This window comes from Protobothrops mucrosquamatus, unplaced genomic scaffold (assembly GCF_001527695.2).
Source record: "Protobothrops mucrosquamatus isolate PMUCROS unplaced genomic scaffold, P.Mucros_1.0 scaffold1558, whole genome shotgun sequence".
Lineage (NCBI taxonomy): Eukaryota > Metazoa > Chordata > Lepidosauria > Squamata > Viperidae > Protobothrops > Protobothrops mucrosquamatus.
Window position 1 is genome coordinate 280,005 of NW_015387727.1, and position 26,001 is coordinate 306,005.

The 26,001-nt window shown below is 35.0% G+C and overlaps 1 protein-coding gene across 3 annotated transcripts in view; it reads left to right on the forward strand.

Annotated features, from left to right (window-relative positions):
• LOC107293272 (myosin heavy chain, cardiac muscle isoform) overlaps nucleotides 1–21,939 on the forward strand; it is an 87,263-nt gene extending 65,324 nt beyond the window's left edge. For 2 of the 3 annotated variants that reach the window (XM_015822420.1, XM_015822421.1), the window contains 8 exons: nucleotides 5,746–5,861; nucleotides 7,697–7,889; nucleotides 9,152–9,355; nucleotides 10,225–10,350; nucleotides 10,547–10,717; nucleotides 12,508–12,612; nucleotides 13,844–13,939; nucleotides 16,149–16,292. In XM_015822420.1, the coding sequence (XP_015677906.1) occupies nucleotides 5,746–5,861; nucleotides 7,697–7,889; nucleotides 9,152–9,355; nucleotides 10,225–10,350; nucleotides 10,547–10,717; nucleotides 12,508–12,612; nucleotides 13,844–13,939; nucleotides 16,149–16,292 (1,155 nt within the window). Of the gene's footprint in view, nucleotides 1–5,745; nucleotides 5,862–7,696; nucleotides 7,890–9,151; nucleotides 9,356–10,224; nucleotides 10,351–10,546; nucleotides 10,718–12,507; nucleotides 12,613–13,843; nucleotides 13,940–16,148; nucleotides 16,293–21,921 lie in introns of those variants that run through there. The other variant, XM_015822419.2, reaches the window with a different exon arrangement.
• The last annotated feature ends 4,062 nt before the right edge of the window (nucleotides 21,940–26,001 follow it).

Consider the following 26,001-nt stretch of genomic DNA (forward strand, 5'->3'; position numbering starts at 1 on the left):
TGAATTATCACTTTGAATCATTGAATTAAGAGTTAACATTTTTATATGCTTTTGTCATATAGTAGTTATTGTATAATATATTCCTTCAAATAAAAGAAAAGCAATTTACCTGTATGGGCAGTAACCATCTATTGTCAGGTGACTAAAGATATGGTTCTTGGTTAAAATATTGTATAGGTTTTTTTTTTCTTTTTTGCTATGAATATTTGGCATGTATTTCTCAAATATTTTTAGGAAAGACCTTGAAAAAAACCCAACTTTCTAGCAAATGATGTTAGAAACAGATTTTAAAATCCTTAGCTTCTTTAAAATGTAGTAAAAGTGGCGAATTGCTTCCCCAAATGCAGTTTCTATGCCATTGTTAAAATTCCTTCATAAGAATATTAAACCTCCTTGTAAGAGGATGTGTGTGCATTTGTGTAGATATTGCTGAACTACAACTCTCAAGCTTATAATGAGAAATCTTGGAAGTTTTAGTTCAGCTTTAGTATCTGAAGCGCTGCTACTTACCAATCATTACTGCTGCCAACTTAACCAATATGGAATAGGCTAGTGATATTATGTAACTTGGCCAATACTCTCCTATTTGAATGGAATTATTTCTAAAACTTGATGGTACCTAAAATAATAAACAAAATTGTGTGACACACTGCCCCCAGCATAAAACTAATGAGTTTATGATACAGAGGAACTTCTGTGATTGGGTGGCTGTTGTGATGATGGGAAAAACCCCAGAGGAATCACAAGAGCTGATTTCTTTTAGATACACTTGCCTATGTCAGAATGGGGCAACTCACCACAGTCAACTTACCATGGTCAATTCACCATGGCCAACTCAGCACAGCCATCTCATAATGGGACAATTAGCCATGGCCAACTCCCCATGGGACAACCCGCTGCAGGACAATTCAACAATTCAATCTAATTATTTAAAATAATTGAAAAAATATTTTAATGTTTGTCATTCACATTTCATTTTGTTCCTCCCCTGGCATCCTTTCTTTAATGATTCTATTTCACTATATCTTCGATATTAGTGTAACTCTTGTCCCTCAGTGAGTTGTCCCATGGCGAGTTGTCCTGCGGTAAGTTGGCTGCGGCAAGTTGTCATACACCTTGCCCATGTACACCTTAAGCCAGAGATAGGCTAGTGGGGTTTAGGGATATGTCAGTATCTATCTGGACTGGTCAAATGCTTTTCTTACAAAAGGAAAAGTGTTTGTAAGAGTTGGGATGCAGTCAAAAAAAGATTGAGGAGTGGAAGGTTCCGGAATCCTATGGGAAACCGATTACAACAAAGTTGATACAGAAAACATCATTTCAGCTTGCCTTTCCTACATTATCGATATGACCTCAATGGCTCATAGGCATGATTATGAGAATATCATTTTTAGAACTGAGAACCACTGAGAGCACATCCAGAGGAAGCGAGGCGCTCACAGTGGGGTGAGGAGGTTGTTGGGATGGGCCCATAGTCATGAAGGAGACCTAACCCGGGCTGCAAATATTCAGAACTCTTTGCTACCAGAAGTAGTTGTCTGCTATTTGCCTCCCAAATCTGGTAGTCTTAATGTTGTAGAAATAAAGCCTTAAAGTCAATGTTGAAAGAGTTCTCTTAAGACAGGGAACTTGAAAACAGTTGTTCTGTATGAGACATAATTTGTTGGGAAAGGTAAATTAGTAAAACAATTAAGGATCAAATTTGCATAATTTTAAACTGACTTTGCATTTAACATGCTAATGAATCAGCCAGGGGAGATGATAATTATCCCAATCAAAGAAGGCAGACAGAGGGACGCTCTGATTCTTTTTTCTTCTCTACTATAATCTTGAGGGAAATCCTGGCCTTTGAATTCAGGAAATTCCTGCCGTGTCCCTAGTGAAGTGTAGCTAATACTAGCTTCTGAGGAAGTGCTTTTTTTAAGACTTCATCAAAAGAAGAAAGGGCTAAATCTTCTCTTCCAACTGTTACAATGAGATAATTATCAGTTGCATATCTAAAGAGAGCTTCAATTTTAAAAGGTTGTAAATGCAAATACATATTTCACATTATGTAGCTTGCCAATTTACTACTTCTGACTTGTTCTGAGGACATATTCATAAATGCGTGGTTTACCTAATTGATCCTGGGCACAATAGGCTGAATTATAAACTAAGCATGTACCCTGTGGTTGCCCAACATGCTAAACTATATTATGGTTGGACAGTTTGCAATTCTATGTGTCATGTGAACAAAACATAATCTACAAGCAAAAGTTGGAGTTTGGTCAATTTGCCAATGAAGCATTGGATCAAAAGTAACTTTTTACAATTGTAGGGCCTTTATTGTTCTTGAAAGTGGAGGTTTTAATGCCTCATCCCAAAGTGAAAATAAATTTGGAAATCTTATTTACTTTGTACAACCTCTTGGGCAATCTGGAAAAGTGAAAATGGCTATAAAGCCATGTAATTATAGTGCTATATAGATTCAGAGATAAATGCTTCTTGTTCTTTGGCTGTAATCCAAATTCTCATGTTACCCAATTGGCCAATAAGATACCCAATATTGTTGTAAATGTACAAGTATGGAAAAACGGTTATATTTAAAAATCACATTCATTTGCCTTGGCTGCAAATATCCAGGTGTTTTCTGCCATCTAATTGTTAGAAATTTCCAGCCAAGACATGTTTTTCTGTGTTTTTGTAAAATGGTAATCATCAGGTTGATTTCATCTTTTAATATCTATGTTCATCTGTGCTCTCTTAAGTATAATTTAGTGTATCTGATTATGATTTGTTTACATAACAAGTTAACTGAATACATTCAATAGCACTATCATATATTACATTTTTAAAAATCATTTATGTTTTTTAAAAGGGACATACACCATCTTTATCTAGCAGTATTTGGAATGCACCGATACTGAAAATAAGCTCTGAATCAGCCATATGTATCATTTTATTAATCTGTCCTTTTTTAAAAATTTGCAGGCTACCTTATACTTTGCAGGGATTTCCCCATCAAATAAAAAGGTTTTGGTATTATAGCAGAGGAACAGCATGCTTGGTTCCACAGTTTTGAAGCAAGCATATATGTATATGTATATGTATATGTATATGTAGTATGCATATATATATGTTGTATGCATATATATATAGTATGCATACACACACACACACACACACACACTTCAATATATAATATATGCAACACAGATAGAATAGGATCTACCTGAGCATCATATATCCGTTGTGGTGATTTGAAAACTTTGCCTTGAGAAAACAGTCTAGGATGCAATCTGGCATGCTCATTAAAAAGAGCTGTTCCATAAAACTACAAGGAAGATTTTTCTTTTTGTTTTCTAAGCAATGCATTTTGTAGTCATCCGGCGCTAAGAACCAAGGGCCATGTATGCCCTTACAGTGTCTTTCTGGTGGACTCTAATGACAATTTTGAAAATCTGCAGGAGATATTCGGAAACTGTCATGCAAGCGCTGAAATAAGCTTAACCTGGTGTTTTTTGTTTTTTTTTTAAATCCATTGTCCTGTCCAGTACAGTCTGCTTTCCCCAAGTGTTCATTGTGATCCCTTGCCCATCACAAGGTGAAGAAAAACTTTTGTTGCCCTTTGGCTTTTGTCCTGCATGGTTAAGGTCCATCTCAATCACTTAATACATAGTCATACATCATGCTATTCTTTTCCAGAGTAAAGAGCATTATGTATTTCACAAATACAGAAAAAAATGGGAAAACAGAAAAAAAGTAAAGACAGTTGAGACAAAGAGAAACTCTAACTAGAACTAGATTCTTACTTCCAGCATGTTCATATATTAATTCCTACATTGTTTTTGCTCCTCAATATTATAGTCAATAACTTCTAAATTTAACAAATGAAGCCCCACAATAAGTGTTGCCATATATTACAGATGTTTTTATGAATATGAATGTGTGTGAGAGAATAAAGACTAGGGATTGTGGGTATGAGCACTTAATAAATCATAAACAAGTTTCTCTGCAGTCCCTTTATGAACAAAAAATGTTTCTTAAAATGATTCCATTTGACAGATGACTAAAATCAGATAAACGTGCCTTCATTAGCAATACTGTTGGTTACAATCCGTTGACAGAGTTGTATTAGAATAACAACATCTGATAAGCATATATATCCACAGATTGAATTTGCTTCATTTTACAGAATTTCAGGGTATAATATCTAGTTAGATGACATAACACTATATAGAAAAACAAATGTTCAATCCACATCAAAGTCAAGAGGGAACTAAATGAATTATACTAATCCTTCTGCTGCACAATGCTCTATTTTAAAAACCAGTTTAAAATGCAATAGGCAACTAAATTAGAAAAATAAATACAATCAAAATCAAGGAATTATTATTGCAGGATTTTATATTTTTGTTTTCTGTTAAATAATTAACTTGGCCACAAAATCTAAAAAATTCTTAATAATTATGAATTGTCTTTTGTTAAATGAAAAATGTATTCATTAGTTGACTGGTTTTGATGCGTGAAAGCTCATCCAGTTCCATAACCCTTTTTCCTGTCATTCCTCAGCACATATTTTTCCATAGTACATTACCATGCAGTTTATTCATGCTAGATCTTAATGCCAGCCATAAAAGCCTCTATTTTAATATATGCAACATAGAGAAATGAGCAAATGAATGAAAAGATATAATCTGCATATGCAAATTAAAAAGAAATGGAAAATAATGTATCAAGTTCACATAAAAATGCCCAGGTAAATATTTAGGAAGTTTTGATAGCCCGGAGGGAATTAACCTTCAACTCTACTACACACCCGTGTGTGCCTGCTATGGCTAAGGGGAGGCTTAATCTATTCTAGACAGAACAAATGGTGTTTTACACATGTACTGCTAAGCCAAAAACATTTTGCTACCAGAAGAGGATATCAGATAATATCTTGTTATCATCCTGATATCAAGTCAAGTTGTGGGGTCATTCAAAAGCAGTTATTAGAATAAATTACATGTACCTCTTCTCATCCTAGCAGTAAAAATAAAACAGTAGTAAATCAAATTACTAACAGATTACTCCCTTTTTATGATACCCAAGCTGAATTGCCCCTGATGGACATTTCATTCTCTTTGATGGTAGTTTGATCTAATGATTAAAATAGGGCAGGGGTGTCAAACTCGCAATGTCACATGACGTGTCGCGATGTATTGTGACTTTTTTGCCATTGCCGGCAATGTGGTGGGTGCAATTTTGCTATGATGCATTCGGCCTGCAGGCCGGCAGTTTGTCACCCCTGAAATAGGGAGTCAGAAAGGAAAAATCTGAGTTCTAGTCCTGCCTTAGGCAAGTAATCAGCTGAATGACATTGTACCAGTCACTTTGTCTTAGCTCTTGAAAGAGCTTGCACAACAAAACCACTTTTGAAAACATAGAAAACTGCAAGGACTGATCTGTATAGTCACCAGGATTCAACACAAACTCTAAGGCATCTGTAAACAAACAAACAAATCAGGTAGGGTGAAGAGATGACAAGATTACCTGCTCTGAATAACCCTTGCACGTAAAAATGTTGCAAACTGGTGCTAATTATGATAAAGAATACCAATAGTTAGAAACCTATTCTCTGTGCTTTTCAGTATTATCATAATGATTGCTCTGCAACTGAACAGAATATTGGATTGTACCTTTCAGCTACCATAGCATATGATGTGGCGATTTTTCTTTTTTTAAAGACATTTAACCTTAATTTATATTGTGCATCTTTATTAGGGAGCTCTGGAGCATGAAGAAAGCAAAACATTACGTTTTCAACTGGAACTTTCCCAAATTAAAGCAGATTTTGAACGAAAATTGGCAGAAAAAGATGAGGAAATTGAAAACTTCAGGTACAGTATGATAAATGTTTACACAACGTGTCATACAAAATACATGACTGGATTGGTACTAACTGCAAACAATATATGGAATTTTGGCTTAGAACCTGTCTCTTAAGCACTGTTTAGGAGTTCATTATTGAAAGCGCTGAACATATGGGCAGTGTCAGGGCCCACTTCAAAACCTCATCCTAAGAAAGCAGAACTTTTGGAAGCAGTTTCTTCCAAAAGGAACGTTTATTAGGAGAAGCTGATAGCAGGCATAATAGACAGGATCTGAGGGTTTCCCCACTCAGATCAATAGGTTAAAAGTGTCCCAAGCAAACCACACCCCAAAGTTCATCCGGTCAGTTTGAATGGGCCAATCCCCAGGTGTTAAGTCCGTTGTGAGAAAGAGCAGATGATATTTATGTGAATATGTGCTATTAGCAGGTGATGTCATTTGACATACCCAATATGGGAGGTTATTTGGAGCATTTTCCTGTTGAAAAAGAGATTACTATGATTTAAGATGACTGACTGCCCTTATTAATTTTAACTATGGCTGGATCCAGGCTGCAAAATTGTAGACAGAGTAAATAGCAGACATACAGGCAGTTCCAATACTTTGTCTCCATCCAGTGGTTATCTGGATTTTTGCCATCCAGATCTAATAGCCCTAGTGCAACAGAATCTAAAAATTAGTTTGCTGAATGGGTGAATCTGTCAGACTTGTGTATTCATTCAAATAATTTTAAATTTCTCTGTGTGTGTGTTGTGTGTGTGTGTCCTAGTTTGTAAATTCTGGTTAGTATTTTTAAAGATTGAAAAAGAACACTGAACAGATTTCTACCTGAATACAATATCTTCCGTTTTCCTAGTCTTGAGAGAATTGGGTTTTCTCTTCTGGACATTTATTGTTAAAGTTGGCAAGACTTGTCTGTAAAAGAGTAACAGTTCTACTTTTACATCACAAATATAAATGAACTCATAGGGATTCAAGCCCAAACATTTAAGAGCTATACAATCAAAGCCTTCTGAACAAATTTTCTTTCTTCACATTTCATTTTTTAATCTGTAATTATTACACACACACATATATATGTTTTAAAAATAATAAGAGTACAAACTAAATTAGAGAAAACAAAAAAGAAAAATCAGAAAAAGCTAACAGTGCAATCAATAAAAAAATAGAAAAAGGTAGAAAACACAAAAAGATATAAAGAAAGATATACAGGAATGTATATGTATAAAGAAGTAACTTCTCCTTTTCTCCACAGCAGTTATAATTACATTTGTATTTAAACTATTATTTCCATACTTATAATGTTATTAAGTTTCCATCCCACTCTAAGTAGCTCACAGTTCTAAACAAGGTTACTAAAAGGTAGACTCTACAGCAATTGGGGAAAAAGAACCATGAAAGAGATTATGATGCCAGTCTAGATCCAATGAGATCAATAAGAACTTACTATAGATACAAGTGATCTATATTTTTTAACCATCATAAGATTTTTTTTTTCATAGTTGTTCTGCCAGTAACACATTATGCAGAAGAGGGCAATTTACTTCTGCTTATGAATCTGCTGAACCATCTGTACATGCTGTCTTAATTTGCAAGAATGTTGTTAAGACTGATTGATAATTACTGTCTGCACAATATGTTGACAAAAAATATATTAATAAACAAAAGGAAATAAACAAGAAAAAAAACTGGAATCACATTTTAAGAATTAAGCCAGACTGTCTTTTGTCTGATCGACAGACAAAAATATAACAGCATTCCTGATAGTAAAAAAAAAAACATGCTTGAAGATGATTGGGATGAAAGGTATATCTACGTATATAAAATATTATTTCAAAAATAGGAGAAACCAGCAACGTACAATAGACACACTGCAGTCTACCTTGGATTCTGAAGCTAAAAGCAGGAACGAGGCTGTCCGTCTGAAAAAGAAGATGGAAGGTGACCTCAATGAAATGGAAGTCCAACTGAGCCATGCTAACCGACATGCTTCCGAAGCAACTAAGACTACACGCATCCTTCAGGCTCAATTAAAGGTATTCCATGAATATTGTTAATGAAATCTTTATATCATAACAACAATAGCAAAGCTCCAACGGATGCAGATTGCATATAGTACTATGTTTCAAATTTGGCGTTGTAAGGAAAATTTCAAATTGCCAACCCATGGCCAGATACATGTTTTTTTCCCTGTCATTCTAAAATAAAACAATAAGTCCACCTGGATAAAATAACATGTATGAGAAGATTGTTGGGTGTGGAGGAATAAAAAATGTCATCAGGCAGACTACTTGGCCTTTTCCACATATGTCATAAATTGCATTTTACAGTACATTGGCAAACATGGTGTAGAGACTATACATTTGCCATGATATCTATCAGTATTTTTCCCCAAAGAATGTGCAGCTTGAATAGTCTTAAGAAGCCCTATCTTTCTCACACAATTAATGCAATTTCAAGTCATTGAATCATATTCACATTAATATGCAAATTATAACAGGATATAGTTCATATCCTTCCCCTCCATTTTAATTTTTCCTCTCTCCACTCCCTTAGATATAATGGTCATATTAGGCACAAAAACAGGAATTACATAAGCATGCAGCTATCTTTGTATGTATGTACATATGTGCCAGAATTTCAAAGTTCTTAACTAAAAAGAAAATTCAGATCTCTTTATCTTGTTTGGAAATAAATCAGATCTTTTCGTGCATTTGTTAAAAATATTTATTTTACTCTGAAAAGAAAAAGATAGAAAACTAGATGGAAGTGAGGCATCAAAATATTTAAAAGTGGTAGAGCACTTTGAATTTCATCTCTCTGTGTTTCTTTTTATATTTTTAATGAATGATGTGCCTACAGATGTATAAAACACACAAGCTTGTGTTATTTATTAAGTAAGTGGGCAAAAGAGGTAGAAGGGAGTTATAACTATCACTATAGATGGCATATTCTGCTCACCTGTGAGAAGAAAACCCTAAGAAAAATCAAAACGTTTGGAGAATGTACTTCTTAAGAAGCAGACATGGAAGCAACCAATACTTTAAGAAAACACAATTTTGAAATTGCTCTTAGTTCTCTTAATGACAATTATGTAGCTCAAGCTACTACCTGGCTACAGAATTTATAGCTACTCCAAGATAATAAGAGGAAACTCTAAAGGTATTTACACGATATTTGCTGATCTCAGTAAAAACAAAACACAGTTAAGCCTAGGTGTGAATAAAGACATCAGGAATTCCATGGCTGTAGCTAAAGACAGATAGACAGATATATGTGAGATTTCATCTTCTTTCAGGAATTGCAAGTGCAGCTTGATGATTCAACACACCTTAATGAGGATTTCAAAGAGCAATTGGCAGTCACTGATCGACGTAATACTCTTCTCCAATCTGAGCTGGATGAGCTGAGGGCTGTGCTGGACCAGACAGAACGTAGTCGTAAATTGGCAGAACAAGAATTATTAGAAGCCACTGAACGTGTCAACCTTCTGCACACCCAGGTTGGTTTGCCTGCCTGCTCTACTATTCTTTTCTCCGTCTCCTGGTGGATAATAAATCCAACATTTCCCATAAAGGAATGATTTCTTTGTGGTTCCTTGTTGTGGAACAACATTCCTTTATATAGGAAATAATGGATTTATCCACCAGGGTTTCTTTCTGTGTGAAAGAATAAAGTATATATTACACACTGACCAATATTTTAAATTTTATCTTTTGGTCTCTAGGTCAAAGAAAATTGGCTTTGTACACTTATGTGACTGATCATTTCTTTTTTTAAAAAATCCTTGTGCTTAAGGGACTATTTACACATCCATTACTTGCTTGTTTTCTGTTGGGCATTTTTCCATCCAAATTTTAAGGGTCTTCTGTGCTGCAAGAGGTTTGGAGAATATCCAGATAATTTCAGTACAAGAATTATGTATCTTATTTAAGTTCCTTTAAACCCCACTAATTCCATGAAAGTTGATAAGTCATAGCTCTTTCTTGTGGAAATAATGTATTTCCAAGAGTATTGTCTTGGGTAGATTACTCTTTTCTTGCTTCCTGATGTTTTCTAAGTTATAGATTTGGCATATCAGTCAATATTGGTGATCTTTTTGCAAACTAGTTAATGAAAGAAGCCTTATAATATCATGCTTTCTAGAGGGGGTTGGGATTTTTTGCTTGCAAAAAATGTGAAGATTCTACTTTGAACCAGAAACTGACCTGATTTATTTTTCACTAGTGTGTCTCTTGGGAATAATATGAGTTATACTACCAGGAATGTGTATGAATAAGGCTACTGTTATACTTTATCTTATTGACACTTGTCCTAGTGTTACAAAAGATCCTGTCCTAATGAACATTCCTTTTCCTTTTGAAATAAAAGAATACAAGTCTAATCAACCAGAAGAAGAAGCTGGAGAATGATGTTACTCAAATACAAACTGAGGTGGAAGAAGCTATACAGGAATGCAGGAATGCTGAAGAAAAGGCCAAAAAAGCAATCACTGATGTAAGAAGACATCCCATTTTTTTTATTCCAGCCTAAATAATTGCTTTGTTATTAACAAAAAAAATTATTTAGACCATTATTATCTATGATTAGTTGTGAAAATTTATCTAGAGCTTTAAATTCCTATGTCCATTAAATCATCAAAATGAAAAGACTCATTTCTAACTTACCATTTCACAACTTTATGTTATTCCAGGCAGCAATGATGGCTGAAGAACTTAAGAAAGAGCAGGACACCAGTGCTCACTTGGAGCGCATGAAGAAGAATATGGAACAAACTATCAAAGATTTACAGAAGAGACTTGATGAAGCAGAACAAATTGCTCTCAAAGGGGGAAAAAAGCAGATTCAGAAGCTGGAATCAAGGGTATTTTTCCTTAAAATCAAATCAAGTGGTAGTTGCCTACTTCAAAAATGTGTACTCAGAACACAATTCTGGCTGAGTTAATATTGTTATTTAGAATACTTTCATTTAAAAGTACCTAGTATGTTTTTAAAATGATAGAAAATAATATAAATAAATGATTATTATATTTACTCATCCTGTAATGAATTTTTAAAGCAGATATAACCCTTGCTATAACATCAGAACCAATCCTGAATTCAAGAACTGATTCTTCTAAAAAGTCTTCCAAGCAGATTCTATAAAATGTCTATCCATCAGCTTTGGTGTCAAACCTTCTACGCAGTGGGGCAATTCCCCCTGTAGGGTATCCAAGAGCAAAAGAACATTCTACCTTTCATAGTGAACTTCCCTTATTTTTGCTTATTTCAATAGAGAGGAGTTTATGGATATATGTACAAATGCAATCGAACTTTCTAGAATACTAAACTATATTCTAGCACCAACTCCCCCTGTGTGTCACACACATATATATATTCACTCTAAATTATCTCTACCAATGTTGCATGTAGCTGGCTGCTTTCACAGGTCAGATCTTTAGCTTGTTTTCTTTTTGCCTATCTTGATCTCAGTCTGCTGTGCAGTCTCCTTCCTTCCACCTTCCATATTGGCTGAGCTGTGCATGGATTCTCTGGTATTTTAATTCAAAGAAAAACTAGTATATATCTTCCTTAACTTAGTCCTCTATTTCCATAACATTTTCAAGGATCCTGTTTCTTGTCTCCTATAATTTAGCTATATAGCTGCCTTGTGCTAACATTTTTGCAGATCACTGGGTTGCACAGATCCATAATCTCATGGACTAATATATATTACTAAATTCCTGAATTACAAACTCAATGACACATAACCCATTAGCTTCACATATTTTACTGTAAAATGTGGTTTACAACTCACAACATATAACTTACCCATCCCATTTGTAGGGACCAAATTCAGAAGAAAATAATTGAATTGCATTATAATCTTTTGATAAAATAGGGACTGGATATCTGAGGAACCATTTGTCTCCAATAATTTTTCCCTGTCTGATATGTCCCAGCAGAATGAATACACTTCAAGTCCCTTCTATTAAACACTGTCACCTTTGTGAGACCAAGGAAAAAATGCCTTCTCTATCACAGTCCCACCTTCTGGAACAGCGTCCCACCAGAAATAAGGACTGTGTTCTCTCTCTTAAGGTTATGAAAATCTCTGAAAAGCCAAATAGGATCCTAGGCTTAGAATTGATATATTATTGTTCAGCTATTTCTATTTTGTTTGATTTGTTGTTTATAACATTGCTGTAGCCTGGGCTGTTGATCTGGTTTGATATTATACCTGTTTTTATGGATTTTCCAGTTTTGTACACTGCTCAGACTCCATTGGACAGCTAATAAATAAAATTTGGCAATGGGAATAGAAGGTCTGTGGAACCTTTAAAACTCCTTCCATCTACCAGAAAATAAGCTGAAATAATACCATCGAAACATGAAGCAATATAGCTGAATTTTAGCAGTAGAGTGTTTAGGTAAAAATGTTTAACTAAGAATGGGAAAGGGAACATAGGTTTTCTGAGAGATGAACTGACATTCTTCCCATTCCATAAATCTTTTAAAAAGGCAAAATTTATCCCCTCTGATGACATCATAGACTAATTGGAAGATTATCGGTAACCAGGACAGTGAATTACATTTATAATCTATGCAAAATTGTTCATCCTGAGCTTACTGTTATGGTAAACCCAATCTAACAATATTTCTGTACTGGTGCAGATTCGTGAGCTAGAAAATGAACTAGAGGCAGAAGTTCGTCGAAATACTGAGTCTCAGAAAGGAGTCCGCAAATATGAGAGACGCATCAAAGAGTTGACTTACCAGGTAATTCTAGTTAAAATATTAAAATATTGCAGTAAAATAACACATTTTTCCCCAGATACTATACACACATGTACATAAAGCAACGTTTCTTTAGAAATTCTGAAGAAATATTGGCTGCAAAAAAATCCAACTTAAAGTATGCATGTGATTCTGTCCTATATCTAGTATGCATAGCCAAAAATAGCTTTGTATTATGAAGAATAGAGACAGAGGTGTTGAAGAGAAAGAAAAAGAAAAGGTTCTACTTTTATTAGATCTTTTCTTTTCTACTACCATTTCCTTCTAAAATCCTGAATGCTTCCTGATTAGAATGGAATGCAGAAATATCAGTGTGAATGTTTGGGAGTGAACACATTGTGCAAATGATAAAACATTTGTACAAGGACTACTTGTTTTTGAGGATTATTATTATTATAATAACTATATTCAAAGACAAAGAACTTTTTTTTACCACAGTAGAGGTTTATTTATTAGTATTGTTAACATTACTATAGCATAAGTTAATTTATTTTATTAATCTTTGTTAAATAATTTAGTATAACTTCTGTTAACTTTCAAGAATGGAAAACAGAAATGATTAATAGTATCAGTTAGAAAATAGAGTAAACATTAGGAGTCCATGATTGCTGTGTTGGAAGATGACATACTTCTTTCCATATTAAGTGTGAAGACTTTCCCTAAAATGGTATTAAAGTTAATTGTTCCTTAATTCAGCCAACTCAAAGTTGGAAAGTGGGCCTATAGTTCTTGTCCCAACAGAGGGTATCAGTGTTAAATATCATCTTCAGTTATAGCAGATGATGAAGATTGTACTTGTGCCCTTGATTTTTTAAAAAAAATATATGTAATTAAAATGTGCAAGTGTGTATTATTAATCCACTCATTTCTTTTCATGTGAACAGTTGTGATATTTTGGTTAATTTAAATACATACTTCATGTTTGTATTTTATTGCTTGCTGGAAGGAAAGAGGACTACCATTTTTTTAATATTCCAGCTATGGAAGAAACTGTGATTCTTTGCCTATTCTTTCCTTGCCTCTCATTTGTTGATATGAGATAAAATAGAGCAGCCCAATGTAGGTCATCCTGAGCTACCTAGACGAATAGCACGATGAAATCTAATAAAAATCAAGACTTATGTCTTAAGAAACAACATTTTGGCTAGAATTGTTAGGCTAGCCTTTGTGCATAGTTCATGGTTGCTGATGTTAATCCTTTATTTATTAAAAGGCAGAAGAAGACAAAAAGAATTTGGCAAGAATGCAGGAGCTAATTGATAAATTGCAACTCAAAGTAAAAAGCTACAAGCACCAAGCAGAAGAAGCTGTAAGTTGTATAGTATCATTATTGTACATTTATAATTTTTTGTTTTTCTCCTAGATGTTATTAGATAGCACTTTTCTATCTTTTTATGGTATTTCCAAAAATCCTGGTGTTTTCCTAGATTGTCTTATGTTGTCCTCTTTTGTGTCAATGAGGCCATTTTGGCTAAAGAAATGCCCAAACATCAGAAACACAGGAAACTACACTTAGAATGTGTACCATTGTATACAAATACAATTTCATCCTTTAGAATTGAAAATGTATGATACATTATGAGATGGAATCATTTATCTTAGCATGATAAAAGATGCCATTTTGTCGTAAAAGAGTTCGCTCTATTTTCTGTTTCTATCTCAGTAGAGATTGATAGATCTTGCTTATTACCCTGCAGAACAGAAAGAAAGCAATATGTGTGTTTACTGAAAGATGCAATCCCATAGGGCATGAAGCAGTTGCATACACAACTTACACACAAGATTTTCTCAAAAGTAGATCAGTCTTCTTATAGCAGTGCAATCTGTAGGTTAAATTATTAAATTAAATTATGTTCCTTCCTTAAAATCTGGGTGTTATTTTTGTTGGGTCACAAATCGACTTATGTGTGTGCACTTACACAAAGAAAGATATTACAATTTCTAACATTGCTTCCCTGTTTTGTGCATGCTGCTCAGTTCAAAGGAACAGCTTTGGAAAATAAAGATGAAAGGAATTCCTCCCTTGAAAACTTCACACTGAACATGAAACTGTCCATCAAAAATTATATTTTGCAATCATAGGTCACAATAAATGTAAAGCAGAATAAATGGGTAAAAGGAAAATAGTGTAAAATGTAAATGATAAAGTAAATGAAGAATCCATTTTCATTAATACAAATTAATACAAGCATAACAGAAAATATAGTTTTGTAATAGACTTGAAAAAGGTTATATTAGTTTTCATTAGATTAGAGTCTGATAAATATTTAAATGTAATTTAAATATAATAAGGCAACACACAAATAGGGCAAATTCAAAATCTATTTTTAGCCATTACAAGAGTGAAGTATTAAACTTTTAAAATAAATCTAGTCTGTCTATGACATGCTTGATCAGCATTCCATTCTGTACTTTAATGATGATAATTTTGACTTTATAGTTGAAAAAGTAATAATTCCCTGTATATTTATAAAATCTTAATTCTGCTTGCTGACTTGTGCTAATTCCATACTTTGATATCTGTTGTTTAATTATTCAGCTCAGAAATCTTGATTTAATCATAGTTTATTAAATAGACCACATATATTTGGGTTTATGCAGCATCCTAGGCTATAAAGGAGAAATGTACAACCAAAACCATATGCAGCCCCCAAATGATACCCAGGTATATCAAAATAGAAGTAGAAATTATCAAAATATATTTTTAAAGGAGGAAAAGCTTTCATTTATCATTCAGTGATATTTATAAGAGGTTAAAAAAGAAAAACGGACAGAGGTTCAATCATGCAATTGTGATTGCCATTGTGACTTATTTTTGTTCTCCCTATAGAGAACATTGATATGACTGAAAACAATTTTTAAAACATTCTAATTAAATTTAAATGCAGATGAAATAATGTCAAATCTGGGGTTTATCCTATTAAGAACCATTATTCCTATTAAAAAAATCCCTCCAAAATGCTCTTTTATAAACCACAATGGTTAGATTTATTCATTATGCTAAGCCAAAACCAAACAAACCAATTGTGAAATGTAACTCAGTGTATCTGTCTGTTATTCTTAAATTATCCTGGACAGATTCATTACAACAATTGTTGAAAATCCTCTGTGTTTAGAACATTTGTTATTTTTTCCTGTCTGTAAAAACTGTTGAATTTTGCTAGGCCAACTCTTCTCCAACTGAAGGCTTGAAATCAATATTCCTGACTTCCAAAGATCCTTCCTTGGTAACTTCATAGATTAGTATAAATGAAATTGCTTTCCAGCACAATATCATTAAATATTTAACAATGAATTACAGTAGCCTTTTCCAGCTTAGTGCCTTTTTAAGGGTGTTGGATTACAATTCCCATAACCTCCTGGCCAGTAGATGTAATAGAACTTTCAGTTCAATATATCTGAAAGGCAGTTTGCCATGTATAAATTTGATTTGTCTTGTCTGTGTGTTTCAGAGGACCTTTGCTTCTTGATTGTCAAAGTCAAATATTGTTATATCCTTATATATTTCCCCCCAACAGGAAACTCAAGCCAATCAATACCTTGCAAAATATAGGAAACAGCAGCACGAGCTGGATGATGCTGAAGAACGAGCTGAGATTGCTGAATCCCAGGTTAATAAGCTCAGGACAAAGTCAAGAGACATTGGCATGAAAAAGGTATGAAGTGGAAGAAAATGATTCTGCTAGAGTCTCTAAAAGAACAACAAGGGAGAGGAACAAGGACATCTAGAATCTGTCACTGAAATTAACTTTTTCCAAGGTGAAAGTCCTGATTCTCCTCTGCCCGTCCCCTTTAGAGAAGAAGGCCATTCCTGCCAGATTCATTCCTGTCAGATGGGATGAAACTTGAGATTCAAAAATGGAACATTGGGCTGCTAAATTAGACTTTTCCATCTAGGCCAGTGGTTCTCAACCTTTTTAATGCCGCGACCCCAACCGGTCGTAAGTCGAGGACTAAACCGGTCGTAAGTCGAGGACTAAACCAGTCGTAAGTCGAGGACTAAACCGGTTGTAAGTTGAAGACTACCCAACCGGTCGTAAGTCGAGGACTTTCCCTGGCCGGGAGCGCCGCGCATGCGTGGTTCTGCCCCCTGCGCCGGCTGAGGCGTAGCTGGCAAGCGGCAGAGACCGAGCAGGCCGACCACCAGCTGGCCCAGCCCAAGGGAGTAAGGCACCCACCGGAAAAGGGGGGAAAAAATGGCGGACAAAAAAAATGGCAGACAGCCTTGCTTGGCGACCCCTATGAAATGGTTGATCGACCCCAAATGGGGTCCCGACCCATAGGTTGAGAACCACTGATCTAGGCGTCTTGGGTTAAAAATCTGCATCATTTCTTATTTTTCAACCAGCCTACAGTATTCTCACAATGCATCTGGAACACATCGTGTTGGAGAAGACTATGCTAGGCTGGAGTAACAACCCACTCTTTCTGCACTTGCTGAGATAAAAGCATTATCTATTATATGAGTATCATTTGAAATAAAGTGCTGTTGAGCACAGAAACCGAAACGTACTATTTCAGTCTGGACTACTAGTATTTAAAAAGATACCCACTATGTATTAATCAGCCATGCTTTGCCCATGTAACTGTATTTTTAAAATGACTGTAATTAATATTACAATTAATAACTAAAGGTACAATCTAGGACTATTAAAAACAATTTGGGAGTTGACAAAGGATTTTTTAAATTCAAATTTGTGCCACAAAACAGCTTTAAAAGTGGTTGTTAATAGTGTAGCTAATTTTAATACTGTGGGCAATTAAATTTCATGTTATCTTGTTTTATCATGTTATTTTCTCTGATGGTGGTGGATAGTGACAAAATGAAATTATTCACTGACTTTACCCAATGAAAGCTCCAAAAGGAGGAGTGGCCTCTAGTGGCAAATTGCATAATCATTAGTTGTTGTCATGGTCACCATTCTGAGGGCTCCCCAGAGGGCCAGAGGAGAACATAAGAATGCCTACAGCTGTATAAAAAACAAAAGCTCACAACCTCACACGCTATCTATAATAGACGTGGCAGACCCACTGCAGACTTACCATCTCTGCAGGTTATACAAGTGCCTACATCTCCTGTTGCTTTTTTTTTATGCAGTTACAAATATTACAATAAAATCAGTTTGGTGACATAATATGGGAAGAATGTGCAAAATCTAGTAATTTTTGGAAACTTGGAGGCAGTTAACCTTTTTCCAACTCAGAATGTAAAAAAAAACTATATGCAGAATATTTAACCTCTCCACCTGTCTTTCCCTTGCTATCTCGCCACATTCCCCCAAAATATTACTCTGTCATGAAACCATGAAAAGAGCTTTTATTTTTATCTTGTCCAACATTCTGGTCTCATGAAGGCCAAATGGATACCTCTGAGAAGGATGTGAGGGCATCTGTTATTGGAGGAAATATACACTAAATAGATTTGTGAATCAGACCTGAAGTTAGTTAAACTGAAGATTTAATTTTTGTAGGTGCCCAATTCAATTTTGTGTGTCAAGATGCCATCCTTATTTTAACAAGAACCACTTCTGGGAAGACACTCAATGACAAATGTCAATGTGACACTAATTTGTAAAGATGTGCTTGTTAGCAATATTCTATTTGAAAGATTAGAAGGGTTTCACTTCTCAAACAGTTTACTTTTCATAATCTAATTGTAAGTAGATGCCAGAATTAGTGGAAGTCAGGCCAGTAATTTGACTTGAGCAACTGTATCAGTGAAGACAATTATAGACAACACAAGCTGGTTTACACAGTTGTGTTGCTTCAGAAACGCTCAAAATAAAGCAGCTAGACAATGAAGAAGAGGATAAGTGTAGAAGTAAGGCACACATATCCTACTGCACATTGTGGGCAACAGTGTAATATGACTGGTGTAGAAAGAAGTGGATTTTAATGACAGCAAAGGATTTAGGCAGCTAATACGGAGGAAAAAAATGGCTCTGAAAGTTGAAAGATTGTATGGTATATGACAATGAGGTTTTTAGTGGTAGATTGTATGGCATCATTGTATTCCTGCAGATCTTCTTGGAGTTCTCTAGCTGGAGAAGTTTTGGTAAATTTGGGCAGTGGTAGGCAGCGGTAGGCAGTGAAGCTGGTGAAAGCAGGCTGGCTAGAATACAAGTAGCTTTCTGTACTGAATAGATGTGCTAAGCAGCCACAGAGGAAGATTGGCAGTTGTGGTTCCCAATTCTTAAGCAGAATGCCTGTACAAAAAGGCCCATTCATCATCTGTGCCTCTTTCTCAGAAGGAGAAAGCATTTGAAGGAAAGGCTCATTCCTAATCTTGTCTCTGTTCTTTAAGTATTATGTATTGGGGTTTTGTTTTTCTTAAAAGCAGTAAGCATTTTAAGCAAAGTTCCATTTTGATTTGTTTCCCTATTCTTAAAAGCAGTGAATCTTTGGCATAAGGCCTATTGTTAGACTTGTACCTATTCACTCAGTGCTGAGATTAATATTTAGAAATTGTAACATTGGCACACGTCTCACATGAGTTAAGCCTTATAGCCAAATTTAAAAAGATGATAGTGAATGGTGGTATTTGAGACATATCCCAAACCATTATGGTGCTCTCACTGTCAGAACTGCAAAATGTGCATCCCAAAATTCCATTTAAATCAGGTATCAATTTGCAGCAGAATGAAAATATGCTATCACTCACACTATCTGCATATCTAGCTGGGTTATCCCAACAGCTTTAACTTTAAGGAACACCAGCTCTACAGTATTGTCACTTCATAAGAACATATGAATGATGGGCTGTTGAAATATTGAGTGCCTCCCTGATCACCCATTTACAGGTAATGCTGATTAGCGAGTCCTTCAAGTATTCTTGACTGATCTTGAGTTGCAGTAGGTAGAGAATACAAAGTAGGGATCATTTCTTGCCTTAAAGTGATTCCATGCAATTCCACTTCCACATTTCTTGAGCCAGTCTGAAGCCTGCATCTTTGTTGCCACTGCAAGCCAAAGATTCAGTAGAAGTCATAGCGCTACACCTTAATCGAGGAGACCTTGGAGAGAATTGTATATATATGTGTGTGTTGTGCACATCTGCATCCCTATGAGTTGGTGTTGACTTTCAGCATCTGCTAGTCCCTGCAGTTTTCTTGGCAAGATTTTCAAAGAGCACCAAGGACCCCTCAGGACTAGTATTCACAATCTCTTGGTTTCCAGTCTAATGCCTTAAACACATACCACACTGACTCTGAAGAAGACTAAATGACATGAATTTTCTCTTCTCTCAGCAATTTTCTCTTCCTGTTTGCTTTCCATCATCTTTTCTGATGCTGGTTGCATAGGATCTTTTCTACTGTACCACACTGAGACTAGTCTATCAGGAGATAAGATGGAAGGGACATTTTGAGAGTATGGAAAGCACACCCCTGCTTACCCTCCCCTCCTAGAACCTCTGTCTTATTTATATGCAAGTTATATTAATATGCAAGTATATGTTGCTTGAGAAACATTTTTTTAAAAAACCCAAGAGAATGAAGGGAATAAAAGATGCAATTGAGTGAGTGAAACAAGTGCAGAAAGACTGAACATAGAACTTAAAAGCAGGCATTAATATTCTATAGAGAAGACACATAATGTTTAGATAAGGATAAAAGTACATGGGTATGAGGAAAGGGAAAGAAAATCACCCTCAAGGGCAGAAGAAAATAAGAGTGGAATGGTCTTGCTTGAAGAAAGAACAGCAACATGTCCCTTCATGAACATTTTGATAGGCAAGAAATAACCAATTCTCCTCATATTGTTAGCAGTGCATTGTACCACTTAACCTCTTTTCAGTTGCCCTGAGGACACATACAAAATGTCACTCGAAGCAGCAATCATAGCAGGATATAGAAAGCACCATCTGCACAATTTAATTTGGATGCAAGCTTTAGGTAGTCGAATGTAGAAAATCTTCAGGAAAAACCATTTGGATACAGGCCAATGAAACAGAAAGGATTCTGGGAAGAAGAAACCAGTAACTAATCTGAGTGCAAATAACTTCCATTCTTACTTCAGTTTCTCCTTTACCGTAAATTTTAACCTGGCATCTGGTGATACTGTATAGGAAGGATCATAAAATGAAAGAGGTTAACTGTCATACATCCTTGTTTTACTTTTAGGCAGGCAAACTTTAGGAAAGTGACAGAAATGTGGTTAAAGAAGGCAGTGCAGTTAATCCAGTATACTCCAGATACTGAGTATTTCATTTGCCTTGTATATAAATCCACCATAGAAATATAAACATTGCTAAAGATGTCTGACACATTTTTTAATGATTTAGGAACCAAAATATTAGTTCAGGGTACATGAATTATTATGTAAATATCAGATTAGGAAGATATAAAAAAAGAACGTGTGCTGAAGCTACTACAAATACTGCAACTAGACAGCTTTTTGCAATGGAAGTAGTTTTATCAAACAATTACTTTACAAGCCTTGATATAGAAATGTGTTAGTTACCTTACAGTGTGACTGTTGTACCATGGTAGAGTGATTTTCTTTTGAGATATTTTTTATTAACTGTAATAAAATTTGTGTTTTAATAAAAAAAAATGCCTCACACAATGATTTAAGGATAAAATTATATGTGTCTAAGACTCCAGAGAAAAGTATGCCATGGTGTGCTTCAAGAACTCTAAATATGTTCTGTGAAGTATTAAGATAATTAATGAGCTGAAACAGACTTACCTCAGGTTTCTCACTAAACAGCAGTTGCTTGCAATCCAGTGATAAATCCTTCAGGAACGGACAGATGTCCTTAATGCTCTACCTATCTGTGAACAGATCAAGAGTTGGGTGTCATTGTTTACTAAACAGTGGAGCAAGTCACATTTCTTAAATATACATGTTTTCTTATGCTAAACTATTTTCCACATAGGAAAGCAGGGTTACTAGCCTTTGCAGCTTGTAGTGGACCCAAGGCAATATGTGCCCAACCAGAGGCCATATGGGTTCAAAATGCCAGTAGTGAGGAACTAAAAACTTTGTTTTCATTTTTAATAGAAAATTATGTACATATTTACTCATGAGGAAATTCCTCTAAGTTTAACAGGGCTACTCGCATAATGTTCGCATTAAAAAAAAATACTGTTTTAAGAATTTGTGTAGCATACATGCAGGATCATTAGTCCATCTAACTAGTATGCTCAACACTGGCAGGCAGAAGCTTTCTGGTTCTAAAACATTTCTAAATGTAATTTACTGCATCACCTTCCTTTCTTATTGTTCTTTCTTTACAGTGGTAATTTCTATTGCATATAAATTGTATTGTCTTGTTTTATGATTTTTCAGGTTCATGATGAAGAATAAGTATACTTTCATTGTATAATTGATGGCTGGAATGGTGTTCACAAAGGGGAGCACTCATCAATACTGAAGCAGAAGAAAACTGATTCTTAATTAATAAAAATCAATGTCTATACTGCCGTTGTCCTTGCTCTGTTATAAAAATACATTATTTAAGGCTTGACGTAAAAATATTATATTTTGTTCATTATTTTCCATGTTGAGTTTCATTTAAAATATCGGAGAAAAGGGGCACACTTCAGTAGAGAATATATTTTGAGTAATCCCCGCTGAAATTAATGAAAATTGGTCAGCAGCTGTGCTTTCTTTCAGGTTCTTGCCTCTTTATAGCCTTATGAATCACATCACCAATTATGAACAAAGCAGAGGTGATCACACAGCTTAAGGTCATGGTGATTAAAAGCAAAAAAAATGTTTCAGAAAGTAGTAAAGCAAACTAAATGATCCTGAATCAAGCCTAAGTGTTTTGGTAAGGTAAATACTTCAAGGATAATCATGCATAAAGATAGATTCCACAAGAAGAATGATTAAACAGCAACCTTAAGTAATGTTCGATTACGTAAATGACCCCAAGTACTACAGTAGTTAAAATATGTTCCAATATTGTATTCCAGTGAGATATATCGCCGAGTTTCTCCTCAACATTTTGTTCAGCAGGGCTTCAGATCTTCCCTGACTGGTAATAAATAAGCCAGTAACTACAAGAGAAACATCAGGAAATGGCTCATCAGTGTTACTAATTTTATCGTATGTGAAAGTGCTAGATATTTCTTCCTTTCATGTCATTTCAGTTAAGATCTTTGAACAGAAAGGGACATAATTTGGGATTGTAGTCACATATGCAGGTCCTCCTTATAATACACGTGGATATTACAAATAGGCTACCACTATAATTTCATGTTCTGGAAGATTGCAGAGCTCAACTCTTAACTTTGCTTCCTCATCATTTGTATCTTTTTAAAATTTAATAATAACCCAACTTTCCATTTCTTGGCCTTGTTTTCCCCAAACTATTAAACCAAGGAATCATTAATAATTAATGGGTTTGGGCTGCAACAAACATGCTACCTGTATTAAAAATCATTATGTGGGAAATATAGTGTTTTTATTTGTTTTGTCCAAAAAACATATACGATAGTTCATGAACCCTTGGATGTTACTGAAAAACTATTATATTATCTAAGGTGACCAACTTTTTTACAATGAAAAGGAGGACACAAATAAATTGAAGAAAAAAATATCGTAAATAAAAGAAACATTTTACTCATTGAAACAATAATACAGACAACTTGCATGTGCAAAGTTTGCCAGCAGGGTGTTTTGGCGCGCTCAGCAGCAATTCCTATTGGCTTTCTAAAGCCAATAGCGGGAGTAGCACAGCTCATGCAGAAGTTGAAAAAAAACCATCAAAAAAAGGTGCCGGACCGCCGTTCTGAGTGTTCTATGAGAAAAAAAAAGCCCTGCAGATTAGTCTTCAAATATCGAAAAGGAGGACATGTAGGAGGACACTTTTCGAGGGAGGACAGAACTTACAAAAGGAGGACTGTCCTTCCTAAAGGAGGACGGTTGGTCACCTTAATATTATCAGCCCTTCCTCTTTGGCTGGGCAAGTAGTAGTTGATTGAAACAAAAGAAGCAGGGGAGCTCTGGAGAGTTTGATTCAGATTTTTAATTCTTACACATTTGCCCTGTACCACCAACAATCACTCATTTCTAATTTTTTGATTACCTCAAAAACACCCTATGGAAAAACAAAAGCATAAACATTCCTTGCAAGCCAAATATAATTTTAGTAAGAGATAAAAGCAACAAAAAAGAAGCAATCCCCATACTGCACAAATTCCAATAGAGGTCAAAAGAAAACCCATAAGAGTAAACAATAATGGGGAAGAACAATTCACAAGTGAATCAGGGCCCATGCCAAGCATTTAGACCATTATATAGGCAATTCTGGAATGCAGAAGTAAGTCAACAAACTTTGGGTTCTTCTTCATCTATGCCAGGCACAAAGGTGGTGCTTCTAAATAAACTCTGTCATGGTAAAGGAGATTACAGTCACTTCTATAAACCCAGAATTTTTCAGAATAAAGAATTTTCTCTCTTCACCACAGTTATCAAGATATCAATGGAACTCTTATAAGGCAAGCTAGAGGCCTTGCTCAACAATACATCCCCATAGTTTTCATGGAAATTATAAATGCAAGTAGCAGTTATGAATACAAGAGGCATCCAGAGCTAAAACCTCATTTTATCTTGAGGACTGGATATAAAAAAATGGCACCTCAGTTTTAAATATCCAAATGCCTCTCATACAATAATGGCTTCTTATTGTACTATAATTGTTACATTACTAGTCATATTTCATCATTTTTTTTAAAAAAGTGAAAAGGGGATGCCCCAAAACACCACACTGTTATGACAACAATTGGAATCTCTCTGCCAATACACCTGTGAAGGACCCTTGATGTCCCTCATGACTTGAAGCATCCTATGATAATAGTACTTCCTATTAGAGAAATTGGGTTGATCCAAATGATATCTTTTTTCCCCACCTTGATAACATCAGTCAGGTAAAGCTTATTTAGTAGGCAACTATCTAGATTACCACTCAAGAATGAATGTCAGTCCACTGCCTTTTCACAGACATAATCCAGTCATGGTACCTAAGATGCATGGTGTCAGATGACTTTCTTCTGGCTGGTTGGGACTAGCCTAGCTTCTGCTGAGTCCTTGTGGCAGTTGAAAGGTTTACTTAGGAAAATATTTTTAGGTTTTAGTTAGTGTTCATTTGGGTTTTTTATGTTATCACAGTGGTTAATTTCCTCTCTGGTCTCCCATTTGAAGTCCATGAAGGGTTGTATGTAGTTATTACAGAACAGAAGGATCTTCCTAGCTAGAATAATAGGCACAGGATTAAAATACAGCTGAGGATGTTTTGATTTTTAGGATTATATCTTTTATCTCTTTAGCCTTGATGTTTATTTACTTCTGGAATACATAAGATTATTTTAATTATAGTATAAGAAGCACTAGGTGCTTGGTCTACTTTAGAGTCATCATCTGGTGTTCCCAAACCCAAGTGACTAGAAAAAGTTAGTTGAACCTGTATATGATGATGTGTTTGGCAATATTTTTAATTCTGCCAAGTTTATTTGAAAGTCCACCAATCTCTTGCTGGTGTTCTCAAATTCCCTGGTCCAGCAAAATATAAGAACAGAACCTGTTAGTGAATTCTGAGTACAATAAATGACAAAAGTATACCCCTGTCACAGAGTTTTATTTTTCTTGTAATTAACTGAAATGGCATGAATGTATAATCTATTTGCTACAAAGAATGGCATTTTTCATTATCCTGGTTTTGTATTAAGATGTGCACTATAATATTAGCTTCAGCATTTTAGTGGTACTTTTTCACTCAAAGTTATGCACTTCACATTGACAACATAGGCACACAATGGCAAAGATTTAAATTCTTTATTCTTAGTAATTGACAGAATAATTAAGGTTTTAAGGAGTGAAAATGTTCTCAATACTTCTAAAAAGACTAGGAAAAGATGAGCATTTCATCTTCAGTTTTTAGCTGAGCTTATACCAACCTTCTTCATACAAAAAGAGTTTTTGATAGAATTAATTCAAACTTTGAATCTGTAATAATTGTAAGTTTCTTCATTACAATTTACCTAGTTGGGGTTCATAGAACTGAAGTCACATATATTGTTCTTTTGCTAGCAGAATTTTACAAAAGAAGTCTTGCTGTTAGGATCAGCATAATAAGAGCCTATGTTCAATTTAATAAATGTCTCAGAACTCCCACATTGGAAAAGAATGTGTTGAGTTATGTGGTTCTGTATGATTGATTGACAATTGCACTAAGCCATCAAATGTGCTTTATGAATCACAATGGCTGGGTTCATTCAGTACCCTGTGCCAAGCCTTCACAAAACCTCATGATGCATGCTACCCAGTCAATGCTAACAAAAATATATACTTCTTTGTAGTGTTTGAAAACATAAAGGCAAATATTGGTCTGATAGAAAAGAAATTCAAAACTAGTACTTGAACATA